Source organism: Eurypyga helias, unplaced genomic scaffold, assembly GCF_000690775.1.
Source record: "Eurypyga helias isolate BGI_N326 unplaced genomic scaffold, ASM69077v1 Scaffold44054, whole genome shotgun sequence".
In the NCBI taxonomy this organism is placed as follows: domain Eukaryota; kingdom Metazoa; phylum Chordata; class Aves; order Eurypygiformes; family Eurypygidae; genus Eurypyga; species Eurypyga helias.
The window spans coordinates 1-13,927 of record NW_010247870.1 but is presented as its reverse complement, the minus strand read 5'-3'; the positions used below and the strand labels follow the sequence as shown (position 1 = coordinate 13,927).

At 46.7% G+C, this 13,927-nt stretch overlaps 1 protein-coding gene across 1 annotated transcript; it reads left to right on the top strand.

Annotated features, from left to right (window-relative positions):
• Positions 1-2,735: 2,735 nt before the first annotated feature.
• ADAM17 (ADAM metallopeptidase domain 17) lies at positions 2,736-13,773 on the top strand (the record flags this gene model as incomplete). The annotated part of the gene is made up of 9 exons (XM_010150851.1): positions 2,736-2,868; positions 4,846-4,979; positions 5,873-5,961; positions 8,293-8,461; positions 8,704-8,834; positions 10,841-10,930; positions 12,111-12,224; positions 12,732-12,876; positions 13,685-13,773. Coding segments are annotated over 9 exons (1,094 nt in total), but the record flags the coding sequence as incomplete, so codon positions are not given.
• Between the last annotated feature and the right edge of the window lie 154 nt (positions 13,774-13,927).

The window sequence follows — 13,927 nt, the reverse complement described above, 5'->3', positions numbered from 1 at the left end:
GAAACTGAGACATCTTGTCTTTGGCATCTTCCTCTTTGGCATGACTTTCTCCTGGTTCTGGGCTGTACTTTGCAGGCCGAGGGGGAAAGGGGCAGAAGGAGTCATGGTTTCCAGCTGGGGTTGTCTCCTGGGCAGACCTTCTGCTTGGCAAGCCCCTGTGTCAGTAAGTCCCCGGGCAGCCGGGTGGCACCGCACCTCTCTTGCTTGGTGGCCCACGTACCACGTGCTTGCTCTGTATCACAAGCCAGCGTTTGGTGTCCCGTCCCTCGGCGTTCGCTTTAATCGAGGGCTCTGCTCTGGGTGTGTTCAAAGAACCTCAGGGTTAACAAATAGAATTTAGGACTAGACGGTTTAATGAAGGGTGGGTTTGGTTTTTTTCCCACAGTTTGCCCTCCCAGGTGGTTCTGGATGAGGGCAGGTGCCAGACCATAAGCAATGAGTTATACTGGGCTTTTTAAAGAAAAGGGAAGTTTTGGGAGGTTTTAGGTACTTGCTCACCGCGTGGCTCTAATGAGCAAACTCCGCAGCGTGCGACAAGCCAACGATGAAAGCGCCGCCTGGCATGCGGCAGCGGGGCACGTAAGGGGAAAAACCCACAACGCGAAGGAGGGTGGTGGGAACTTGCCTTTGCATATAACCCGAAACGCACAGTAATCGATTGCAGGTGCTCTCGGCCTGTGGGGTGTAAACAGAAATCAGGAAATTGCAACTGCGCTGCCCTTCCTGTGTTGCTCAACGACAGGGGAGGGAGAAGCCCGGGAGCTGCTGCTCGGCGGCTTCTGCCGCACGAGGAGGAGGCGGCTGTGTCACTTCTCCATCGCTTTGCCAGTAGGTCTGGTGCAAGAGGGCTGTGAGGGTCTTCTGTTTCTGCAGCTCCCTCTCTTCCAGAGGACACAAGCACATGCCTGCACGTACGCTGGTGGTCAGTCCTCCCCACCCACCACCTCCAAAAGAAAAACGGAGGTGCTTGCCTTGCCCCAAACAGTGCACCCGTTCCTAATGGCTTTTTTGGGGGTTCTGCAGGCATGTTGCTGGGGATAAACGATGGTACTGAATGTCAGGTTTAAAAACAAACAATTACTCCGTGGGCCATAGCAGCTAGAGTTCAAGTTGGCAACCTTGGCTCGTTGCACAAGAGCCGGTAAGACTCAGCTTACTGGTGGTGCTGCTCCTCACTTAAAAGCCCAGTAAAATGCGTGAGGTTACTTGGCCGGGCGGTGTGAGCTAGTGGTCAGGGGCTCTGAAGAACTGGAAGGCCACTGTCATTAATAAACCCCACTTTGGTAGTTGTCATGTCTGGTTCAGAAGCACAACTGGAAATGGAAGGGGGTAAAAGGGGATATTTCTTTTTTAAATGAAGAATTGTTGTGTAAGCACTTCTGCCTCTTGTTAAGCACATCTGATTCCTCTTTTGGTGCAGTGGGAAGAGCAAACCCCAGCAGAGAAGGAAGATGGTGATGTGGGAATAAGGGCCCCTGTTTCAGTAGTGAACAAGTCGACTGGTGCTGGTGGAAGCGAAGGTGGTTGTCGGGTGTCTCGCTGGGTGGTGGGGGCTCTGGAGAGGAGGTGTGTGGGTGGGTGCTCCTGGCGAAGGGATGCCTTACAAAGCAGCAGGAGGCTTCAGTGAGGGGTCTCAGCAGTGTTTGTGCCCTTGTTAACAGTGGGAACATCTGCAGGATGCTGACCTGAATTTGCAGTTTGTGTGCCGCCCCCTGTGGGGTTTTGGGCCCTTACTCTCCCTACCCACATCAGAAGGATATTGACCACTTGGAGCGAGTCCACAGGAGGCCACAAAGATGCTTAGGGGGCTGGAGCCCCTCTGCTATGGGGACAGGCTGAGAGAGTTGGGCTTGTTCAGCCTGGAGAAGAGAAGGCTCCAGGGAGACCTTATTGCAGCCTTCCAGTACCTGAAGGGGCTACAAGGAAGCTGGGGGGGACTTTTCACAAGGGCCTGTAGTGACAGGACAAGGGGTAACGGGTTTAAATTGAAAGTGGGGAGGTTTAGATTAGATCTCAGGAAGAAGTTTTTCCTGGAGAGGGTGGTGAGGCACTGGCACAGGTTGCGCAGAGAAGCTGTGGATGCCCCATCCCCGGAAGTGTTCAAGGCCAGGCTGGACGAGGCTTTGAGCACCCTGGTCTAGTGGAAGGTGTCCCTGCCCATGGCAGGGGGGTTGGAACTAGATGGTCTTTAAGGTCCCTTCCAACCCAAACCATTCTGTGATTCTTCTGGACAAATTTTATGTTCTTAGGGAAGTCAAAGGAGTTTTGTGCGATGGTAGGGTGCTGGGAAAGTCATAAATACAGCCCTGATCTGCAGTGTGTACTTGGTAGAACTTTCTTAGGTGAAACTTTTCTTCCTCAGAGTGAGATGGGGACCAGCAGGTGAGGAGTGTGATTCACCCAGAGAAGCAGGGATGTTCTCCCCCATTTAGTTTTCAGGAGGCAGCCAGGGCTTTGGGTCCGCACAGCTGAGGCGGTAAAACCGATGGGTTTTTGGGTCTGAAATTGTTATGGGTAACAAACTAATTTCTTTGTTTGCTCCTCTGATTGTGTCTTGTCCCACACTACAATTTTTCCTTTCCTACACAAAATGCACCTTTACAGAAACGTACAATACTTGGCCTAAAACTACAGCAAACTCTGATCATACCGATGAAGTGGAAGCTCTGCTGTGCTGTTTTATATGTGCATTTGTGAGTCTCTTGAAACAAAAACTTCCCTTGTTGTTCTTCCAGACGCCGTTGAGTCCATGCTTTCAGACTACGACATCCTTCCTCAGTCCAGCATCCAGCAACACTCGCTGAAGAAGAGGGACCTCCAGTCTGAGACACACGTGGAGAGGCTCTTAAGTTTTTCAGCCCTGCAAAGGTAATTAAATTGTCAGCAATGACATAGCGTAATGTTTTCCTTCAGTTTGCGATGAATAATGTGCAGCTCCAAACCCAGAAATAGTTACCTTGTTTTTTGTCATGACTGGCCAGTTCTTGTAAGTTAGTGATCTGCACGGTTGTGTGACTTGAGAGACTCAGAGGAGACAGAAGAATGAGTTGCCCTGTTGTATTCTGTTTGCTGGAGTGGCAGTGATTGAAGATTTCTTTTGCTTTGTTCTTAGCTTCATTTTCATGAACGTTGCTTCCACTGATTGGGTTGGATCCCACTCCTCCCTCACCTTGGCAAAATTGTCCTACTTCTTAACTGTCCTCTGGTTCTCGAAGACTTCTGCCTTCTGTTTGGGGCACATGTCTTCTGTGGAGGTTTAATACTCTTCCTACTGAGTGTGACTTTCCCATTCAATAAAACACTGCTTTTAATCAGTTTTTTACAAGATGGGAAATAGAAGTACAAGTGGAAGGAGATGTAGAAGACAGCAGGCATGAAGGTTGTAGGGATGTTATTCTGAGTATCAGAAAAATGCCTCACGGGTATTTGAGTGCTGAGACTGTGAATCTAAAATGGGGGAGCAGGGTGAATATAATTCTTTGTATTAACAAATGAAAGTCGATTTTCTTCATCTGGCATATTTCTCTGCTGTGTTTTCATGTTCCTTCCCCATCTGTCATCTACACCTACAATCATGGGTTTTTTCATCTCTAAATGTTTGGAGGGGTAATTTTAAAGTATCACAGAATCAGAGACTGGTTTGGGTTGGAAGGGACCTTAAAGATCATCCAGTTCCAACCCCCCTGCCATGGGCAGGGACACCTTCCACTAGACCAGGTTTCTCAAAGCCTCATCCAGCCTGGCCTTGAACACTTCCAGGGATGGGGCATCCACAGCTTCTCTGGGCAACCTGTGCCAGTGCCTCACCACCCTCTCTGGGAAGAACTTCTTCCTGATATCTGATCTAAACCTCGCCACTTTCAATTTAAACCCATTACCCCTTGTCCTGTCACTACAGGCCCTTGTAAAAAGTCCCCCCCAGCTTCCTTGTAGGTCCCTTCAGGTACTGGAAGGTGCTATAAGGTCTCCCCGGAGCCTTCTCTTCTCCAGGCTGAAGTACCAAGTATAAAAGGTTAATGGGATCAAATGTTTGGCTGTCCCAGTCTTGCACTGCCTCGTGCACCCTGACTTTATGGTGAGGTTGCAATACCACCAGCGGTAATTACAGAATAATTGCAGTGGGGGACACCAAAAATCTTTGACCCAGAGCCCAGATAAACTGAGAGCCTGTGTGGCTCCAGTTCTCTACTTCTGAGATAGGCTGTAGCTTTTGTGACACTATGTCAGAAAGAAGTTCTTCCTGGAGAGGGTGGTGAGGCACTGGAGCAGGTTGCCCAGGGAAGCTGTGGATGCCCCATCCCTGGAAGTGTTCAAGGCCAGGCTGGATGAGGCTTTGAGCAACCTGTTCTAGTGGAAGGTGTCCCTGCCCATGGCAGGGGGGTTGGAACTAGATGATCTTTAAGGTCCCTTCCAACCTTAACCATTCTGCGATTCTATGATTCTGTGTCGTAAGCAGAAACCTGATCTCTGTAGATTTTTGCGGTCTTCTGACTACTGTTTCAGAAAATAAGATAATTTAACTTAAAATAGATGAACAAATTCCTTCATCTGATTGTCTTTAAATAGCTACCAGTAACTGGTTTTGCTTGACTGCATATGGAGAGGGTGCATCATGAGCAAACCGTGACTGGTCTGGGCTGTTGTTTTTTTTTTTTTTTTAATTAAACATCCTTGATGCTTTAAAAAATATGTACGGTTATGAATTACACAGTGTATGTTTTTGTAGGTTGTGTATTGGAGTTAATGCTTTCCAGCTACCTTTGGACTCTCAGTAAAATGGAGACTGGATGTATCTGTTGTGTCTGTGCTTTGCTTAAAAATAAATGGAAGTAAATTCTTTTACAGGCACTTTAAACTATACTTAACTGCAACTGCTGAACACTTTTCAGAAAAATTTCAAGCATTAATTGTGGATGGGGAAGGCAAGGAGAAGGAGTATCGTGTTCAATGGCAAGACTTCTTCACTGGGCATGTCGTTGGTTAGTATGGACCAGCCTGTGTCAGTGCTGAGAAAGCACAGCTTTGCGTGAGCCGCTTGGCCAGAGTAAATGGTGTGTTGCCCTCCTTCTCATCAGATGTCGTTAGGATGAACAAGCTGTCTTAATTCTCATGCCCCTGGGTTGTCTGGTTTTGTTTTTGTGGAGTTTTTGCAATGGGCTTGGGGTTGGGTTTTTTTGAGCTATTGCACCAAGGTTCTTAGATGGGACTCTAATGTTCAGTTCTGCAGAACACAAAGGTGTAATTTACTTAAGCAGTAGGTTGCGGATTTTTTTTTTTTTAATGGTGATGATGGCTTTAATTCCAACTGGAATGTGGTAGTTGATGTTCCTTGTCCCAGAACACAAAGCCCAGGTAGTTGGTGGTGATGTGGCGTTACCCAGATTATGTTAAAAGACTTCAAGGTGGTTCTTTGCAGACTGCTTTTCTGTAAAGAATGGGTGTCTGGCTCCACGTTAGTCCAACACTAATGCTTCCTCGAAGCTGTTTTGGCTTTTACACTGCCTTTGTGATGTGGTGAAAGCCTTTTCCACTGGAACTCCGGCTCACACCGAGAAACTGCTGTCTGATAGCAGTGAGATGCAAGCTGCTTTGGTTAGAAGAAATATTGTGTCTTATTGCTAATCCCCACAGCCCTCTCAACACCTTCTGCAAAATTATCCATGAAATCAGAGTCTTTATGACCATTGAGAAGTTCAGGTTTGGGGGAGGAATGCTGGTTCATTTCTGATTTTCTTTAAACCGGACAGTATAGTGTTCTTCAGGGACTGAGGAAGGAAATTTGGCTTAAAAACAGTTAAAATCACCACTGTCTGTGCAGAATTGCATGCAGATAGAGCTGAACTAATTTCATTTTTCCTTGCTTATGTTACAGGAGAGCATAATTCCAAGGTTGTGGCGCATATTGGGGACGAAGACTTTACAGTAAGAATCAATACTGATGGAGAAGAATACAATATAGAGGTACTTGAAAGCAGTATCCAAACAATCATCTCTTCCCTGTGGGTGGTTCTCTTTCGAGTTAGTCACACTGACACTGCTCTAGCTCAAAATAGACTTAGTGGTGGTGTTTGTTTTGGGCTGAGCAGGGAGGAGGGAGAGAAATGTGAAACCAATTTGACTTTCGCAAGTGCCAGTTTTATTAGTGAGTGGCATTCTATGACATTTGCATGTTTTGGATACATTAGGGAGAAGGTATGTTTTGAACAGGAAAGGGGTTTAGAAACAGAAGTGGCGTAACGTTAGTAATTAGTGGTGATCCTCTAGAATAACAAACTGCAGCCTTCTGAGCAGCGTTGAGGTCTGTCGAGCTTTCTAAAATTCTGGCTTTGTTATGTCTTGTCATTTTTCCCATTCTTGGAGCGTTATTTGAAAATCTGGTATTTTCCCCTGCTCCCTTGTTTTGGTTTTTCATTGCTTGTGTTATTTTAAACTATTATTTAAAAAGAAATTTCAACAAATACATAATGAGAGATGGTTCTAATGAGTTGCTCAGTGCAGTATATTCCCAGACACAAGCTGTATTAGAATGGCTGAATAACAGTAATTATGGCTGAGTGTTATATGGATATTGTAATTGTCTTCAAACCCAAGAATATGCAGAATTACAGGGAAACCTGGGAAATTCAGTCATGTTTAAGTATGAAAATGGGATTGGAATACCTGAACTGCTGTGCCCGTGTTTTGCCCTAAGAGCGCAGAGTAGCCATTTGGTTGTGGTTTAAAGCATTTTTGTGTTAGTGGTCCAGAGTAATGTAAGCCTGTCTCGGTTCCCCATGCAGCCAATCCCTTGCTCCTCTCTGGCTGTGTCTGTATAGCTAAATAAAGGCAAGCCGTAGTGTGGAGGCTCTGGCTTGCCCACGCTGCCTCGTTGTGAGCGTCCCAGGGTCAACCTTGCCCCCTAAACTGCTGTGGGTGAGATGATGCCAGTGTGCAGTCAGAGGTAGTGTGTGCTGGAGACCATTCTCAAAAAGCAGCATCGACAAAGCCACTGTGCTGTTTCTTTCCATTGCTTTCATGGTCCTTCTGCACTGTTTGGAAAAGTTGTGGACCTTTGCCTAAAGCCCTGGTGCCCTTGTGCCTTGCGCTAGGATGCAAAACATGTGCCCTCAGTTTCACACTGCAGACACATGGTCAGCACAGCCTTTGCATTTCTGGACCTTTTTGCTGCAAACTGATAGCACAGCATGTTAAATAGTGGTCTTTCAACTTCAGACGACCACTGCCGAAGGGCCAGAGGAATCCCAGGCCCACGAGCACTGCAGTGTGGACGTGGGCGGTCTGTACCTCTCGGCCTTGCCCAGAGAGCAGAGCCTGGCCCTGTTGTATTTGGTGGTGGTGTTGTAGCTGCTGAGCACAGATAATAACAGGGATGTGCTGGTTAAAAAAACCCACGAGATAGTCAGGATGTATCTGTGGGAATTAGGAAAACCTGGGGACTTTGTGGTTTTCTTTGGTTTTGGAGCAATTTCCACAATTAAAAGTGACTTAGGAGAGTGTTCTGCTACACGGTTGGTATTCTCTGGTGTCTGCCAGCTCCGTTGCTCCTGGTCAGTGCGTTTGCTGGCACGGTTGAAACAGCTCCTCCCTGGCCGTGCCAGCCTGTGTGCCGTTGTGGAGGGAGCAGAGGAGCCCCAGATGCCTCCTCAGCTTTCTTCTGGAGGGGAAGAAAAATTCTGTCTTCTACAGCCTTATTGGTGGCTGCTGCTGCTCTCGAGATGATCTTAGATCTTTGGATGCATGTGTAGCGTATTGAATTCTGTTGGCTTTCTTGGGGATGATGTTTTATCAGTGAACTTATTGCTGGGGGTGAAATTATCATAGTCCAGTGCATCTGTGTGTGAGTCCACATAAAACTCTGGAGATTTGGTGGTACATTTATATCATGCAGCCTTCCAGTACCTGAAGGGGCTACAAGGAAGCTGGGGGGGACTTTTTACAAGGGCCTGTAGTGACAGGACAAGGGGTAACGGGTTTAAATTGAAAGTGGGGAGGTTTAGATTGGATATCAGGAAGAAGTTCTTCCCGGCGAGGGTGGTGAGGCACGGGAACAGGTTGCCCAGAGAAGCTGTGGATGCCCCATCCCTGGAAGTGTTCAAGGCCAGGCTGGATGAGGCTTCGAGCAACCTGGTCTAGTGGAATGTGTCCCTGCCCATGGCAGGGGGGGTGGAACTGGAGGGTCCTTAAGGCCCCTTCCAACCCAAACCATTCTATGATAATTTTTTACTTATATAGACTTATTCTTGGCATTCACTGTGTTCCTAACCAGTTGCATTTCTGTCCTTGTGCTGTCAGCCACTGTGGAGGTTTGTAGAGAATGTGGAAGATGAAAGACTGCTGGTCTACAGATCTGAAGATATAAAAGATTTCTCACGATTACAGTCTCCCAAAGTGTGTGGTTATTTAAAGCTGAATGAGGAAGAACTGTTGCCAAAAGGACTGGAAGACAGGAAGCAAAACGAAGGTGAGTGTTGTACCTTGGGAGAGCAGCATCTCTGGAACGAATGCTTGAATGCTGGCTGTGTGGTCAAGCAAGATCAGAACCTGGGCAAAAAGCTGTCTTGCTGCTTAATAGCCCCAAAACTAAACATCCCCTTTCTCCCCACAAAAACTCACCCTAACTCACCTTCATGTCTTAAATAACAGACATGGGAGTGTCAGTTTTAGTGAGTGTTTGTGTAATTCTGTTTATAACGTTCATGTCAGCAGGCACCCCTCGGAAGAAAAGAGCCGTTCCAGAGAGCTCCAAAAACACGTGCAAGATGTTGGTAGTGGCAGATCATCGTTTTTTCAAGTATATGGGCCGTGGGGAAGAGAGTACCACTATAAACTATTTGGTAAGTAAATGTGCTTTTTTACAGTTTGCTGGAATAAATGCAGGAATAAACAGTGGTTCGGTAGTTAAAACAATGTATGGCTTGTACTGCTGTCGTGCAACGTACGGTATCTACATTTCATGGCTCTGTGTGCTGTTTACCTGGGAAAGGTGCTCCCTCCACAACGGTGTGGGTTAAAAACATTTTATAATGGAGATACTGTAGTTAAATAGTTCATAAGTGAAACTTGAAGACAAGTCCCTCCCCTTCACAAACTTCTTGACAGGGCAAGGGGTAATGGGTTTAAATTGAAAGTGGGGAGGTTTAGATTAGATATCAGGAAGAAGTTCTTCCCGGAGAGGGTGGTGAGGCACTGGCACAGGTTTCCCAGAGAAGCTGTGGATGCCCCATCCCTGGAAGTGTTCAAGGCCAGGCTGGAGGAGGCTTTGAGCAACCTGGTCTAGTGGAAGGTGTCCCTGCCCATGGCAGGGGGGTTGGAACTAGATGGTCTTTAAGATTCCTTCCAAACCATTCTGTGATTCTTGTGGCTATGCTGTTCTCTGCCTAAGGAAGTTTCTTTTTCCAGTCTGAGCTTTAGAATCTTCTGGACTTTGAAATCCACTGTAAACAATCCGGCACTTTTAAAGTTCAGGCATGTTAAAAGCTCACATAAGAAGCAAAAGCAACTTGTATACATTTTCCTCCTTTGCGCCCCCAGATTCTTCCAGGATCCTTTGTCCAGAACAACAAAATCAGAAGCCGTCAGGGTAAATAACTAGTTTGGTTGCACACAGGTGTTTTAGGTAAGCCCCCGGCAGGCAGCTCAGCCCCACGCAGCTGCTTGCTCAGCCCTCCCGGGTGGCATGGGGAGAGAATCGAAGGGTAAAGGTGAGACGACTCGTGGATTGAGATAAAAATCGTTTAATTGGTAAAGCAAAAGCTGTGCACAGAAGCAAAAGGAATGAATTCACTGCTTCCCGTTGGCAGGCAGGTGTTCAGCCATCCTGAGGAAAGCAGGACTCCGTCACGTGTAACGTGACGTTTTGCAGGTGTAACCCAGCCCAAACCAGTACAGTGCTTCTCTCCTGAGAAGTGTTTGTGAAGTGGAATGCCTGCCCGCAGCCTTTCAGGGGTCTGGAGACAGAAAGAAATGAAATAGCTTTTGGAGGTTGGCTGTTTGTCAGGAGTCTCTTTCTGAGCCGGAATCTTTGAAATGTTAATCATGCTGTTGCACCTTTGCTGGCTTTTTCACCTTTCTGTCCCCAGAACTGTTTACATTCCCAGGTAACCAGCCTCAGTTGGTGTGTTTGCAGAGATGTTATTATCTCCGCACCTGACAGATGCAGAGGTTAACCTGCTCCTGTGTTTCCTGGCTACATGTGTGCCGTAAACACAGCAGTGATTGGAGAACTGAGGCATGAACTATTATGGAGTGGCTCTGAATGTCACTCTTCCTTCTGAGCAAGTTTGGTAGTTTATGTGTAGTAGGAGGTACGTTTTTAGGAAGATAAGAACAGCTTGAAAAGGGAGGCATTGATCATGAGCACTGAAGAGAAACTATCCGGAACCTTGTGCTGGGACCATCCTGAGGAAAACAGTAGGTGTTTGGCTGGGAGAGGGAAGCAGGCCTCTGGGATTGGTTAAATTAGTTCAGCATCGTGCAAAAACAAAGAGGTGAAAACAACTCCCTCCTCTGCCCTTCCCCTCAAAGAAACCTGGAAGACTAGTGTATGAACAAAGTATTTCCCAAGGTGTCTTGTTCGTGGTATTACTGCTCTTCCACTGCAGAAATGAGAGCGATAAATGGGAAAGTTTGTCCTGCTTTTTTAGGATGGAAAATTTTCAGGGATGTTTGATAATACTCGCTAGGTCCAAGTGCTGTTGTTTTTGGATCCGTGAGTCCGTTAGGTTATGTGAGGGTTTTTAATTTCTGTTTCTATGTAAGGGTGTTGCAGCTTATCTGAGTGTCTTGAACGTTGTTATGTGAAAGCTCAGAACTAAATAACTTGTTTTTATTTTCTGTGTAGATTGAGTTGATAGACAGAGTCGATGACATCTACCGAAACACTTCCTGGGACAATGGAGCCTTCAATGGGTACGGCATACAGATAGAGCAGGTATTTGCAGAACTGCGCAAAGAGTTTCTGGTTTAAAAGGAGAAGCATGTGGTTTGGATATCAGATTTCTGATGATTCTATCTGGATTAGGGTTAAAATAGTCAAATCCTACGTTACGAACTCCAAAATAGCATCTTGCCGGAGGTGGTGTTAATGATCTGACACAACATGCCCGTGTTCAGTTCCTTGCAGCTTTGGAGAAGAGAGTTTCCAGGCAGCATCTTTCCATATTTAAGCAGTTCTAGTTTGTGTAAGACATACTCTTTCGCATGTATCTTTAATGTTTGCATCTATGGCTCGTGCTTCGCTTACAAAGCCTGAGTGGGTCTCAAATAGAGATGAAAACCCACAAATCCTGCCTGAGGAGCTTTGACTCCCCTTAGACATCACAATGATATGACAGTGTAGAGGCTGGGATAGGGTAGACACAGGGGTGGAGTTACTACGGTTTAGGTGTTGGCTCCTGAGATTTAGTGCCCCATCCCTGGAAGTGTTCAAGGCCAGGCTGGATGAGGCTTTGAGCAACCTGGTCTAGTGGAAGGTGTCCCTGCCCATGGCAGGGGGGTTGGAACTAGATGATCTTTAAGGTCCCTTCCAACCCAAACCATTCTGTGATTCTATGATTAGTGCACAGAAATCTAGAAGGCAGCATTAAAAAGAAGAGGAACACATTGGGTATGAGTGCTGCAGGAGGCGTGATGTGGAACGTGGGGTCATGGTACAAGCTAGCTGCCCCTTTGCTGGTAACAGGTCTGCAGGAACAGGAAGGAGTTAATGGGGCAGGAAGGAGGAAGGAACGTGATGCACTAATTCTGATCACTGGGCTAGTAGCAATCCTGCAAAATATGTTCTGGTTAGCTAGAATTCTGAAATGGTTTGGGGTTATTGATGTAAATCCCGGTTGTATTTGGCTGGGGTTTTTACAAAGTAATGTGCATCTTGGAGCAGAACGCGATGCTGAAAGCTGTTGATGTTGCTCCATAAAATGGCTGGTGCAGTTCCTTATGATGTATTTGGTGTATCTAAACTGGCAGGGTCTGAAAAGTTAACACCGGGAGCGTGCTGAGTCTGAATTTTTCTCCTTGCAGATCTATTGAGACATTTAAGATTGAAAGCTTTTCTGTAGCTATAAAATTGACCAAAAATCCTCTACGTTGTTGTTGCCCTTTCTGAAATGTAGATTATCATCCACAATGAGCCAAACCTTGTAAAACCCGGAGAAAAGCATTACAATATGGCAAAAAGTTACCCAGATGATAAGAAGGATGCCTGGGATGTGAAAATGCTGCTAGAGGTAGGTTGTAACCCTTGAAAAGCTGTGCCCCGATTCCTCATTCGTGCAGCTGCTCTGTAATAACAGATGAAACTCCTCTACTTCCTTCGCATGACGTGGAGAGGTTACGCAGAGTCAAGCCAGCTTGTGTGCCCTGTAGCCCGTGGTGAAGGGCTCCGTTGCATAATTACAGAGCAGGCAACGATTAGAGTTATTAATAAGGGGCCTGAGTCAGAAAAGCAGTCCTGATCTGTCTGGCCCTGAGCCTGGGTGTCTTGTCACCCTCATCAAATTGCTGTGCTTGGCTTTCCCCTCTCTGTGAAAAGGGGAAATGAGTAGAAGAGTTATGTAAGTGGGTGTGCCCAGTGTAATTGGGTATTCATTTAATTTCCTACTGCTCTGTAGGAAAGAGAAACAGACCTAGAAGGTGCCTGTCTGGCTCATGACATAAATGTTCTCACCTACAGACTTCTAATATGTACCGTAAAGTGTCTTACAGAGATGTGATTTTTTTTTTCCCTTTAAAAGCAATTTAGCTTTGATATCGCTGAGAAAGCAGCTCACGTGTGCCTTGCTCATCTCTTCACCTATCAAGATTTTGACATGGGAACGCTTGGATTGGCTTATGTTGGCTCTCCCAGACCTAACAGCCATGGTGGGATTTGTCCTAAAGGCAAGGCTCTGTTTTCTTTCCTCCTGATGTGGGTTGAAAGCTAGGACTGGTTGTTTAATCCTCTTTTCGAAGACTCTAGTGGTTGGTTTTTGGATAGAATGGATAGCCATTTTCTTGGCTGGAGCTGGAGCAAGGAAGGAAGGATGGGAGCCTACAAGGAAGCTGGGGGGGACTTTTTACAAGGGCCTGTAGTGACAGGACAAGGGGTAATGGGTACAAATTGAAAGTGGGGAGGGTTAAATTAGATATCAGGAAGAAGTTCTTCCCAGAGAGGGTGGTGAGGCACTGGAACAGGTCGCCCAGAGAAGCTGTGGATGCCCCATCCCTGGAAGTGTCCAAGGCCAGGCTGGATGAGGCTTTGAGCAACCTGGTCTAGTGGAAGGTGTCCCTGCCCATGGCAGGGGTTTGGAACTGGATGGTCTTTAAGGTCCCTTCCAACCCAACCCATTCTATTCTATGATTCTATGATAAAAGTCACTGGGTTATCTGGAGTGACCAAGGTGTGTGAAGGCCCCTGCCACCCGGCTGGACCAAGGGTGTTGTGAGGGCACACCTGGCAGCGGTTCTGCAACGGCAGATGCCGTCATCTCGGGAATCTGTTGTATTTTTGCCTTTACTGCGACGCACAAATGTTGCGTGCTTTAAGGATTCTCCCCTGCAGAAACTGACAGGAGCCAGGGTCTCACTGGTGAGCCTCTGAGAACAGTAAAGCTGTTCATTTCCCCAAACAAGGATCCCTCTCCCCCCAAAAACCCTGAAACCCAAGAAAAATCTGTTACCAGTTTTTGTTTTTTTCTTCCGTCTACAGCTTATTATAGTCAGATTGCCAAGAAGGACATCTACTTGAACAGTGGCTTGACCAGCACCAAGAACTACGGGAAGACCATTCTCACGAAGGTAGGAGAGTATCCCAATCCACAGTGTGACGGTTTGGTGTGTGTCTGTGTGTCTTTGGCAATGTGCGCTCTGGGACTGTGACAAGCTTCAATGCTTTCTCGGGAACAAGCTGCTGGCTTTCCGATTGTTGGGTCCCTGGGGATAGTCATAGAAT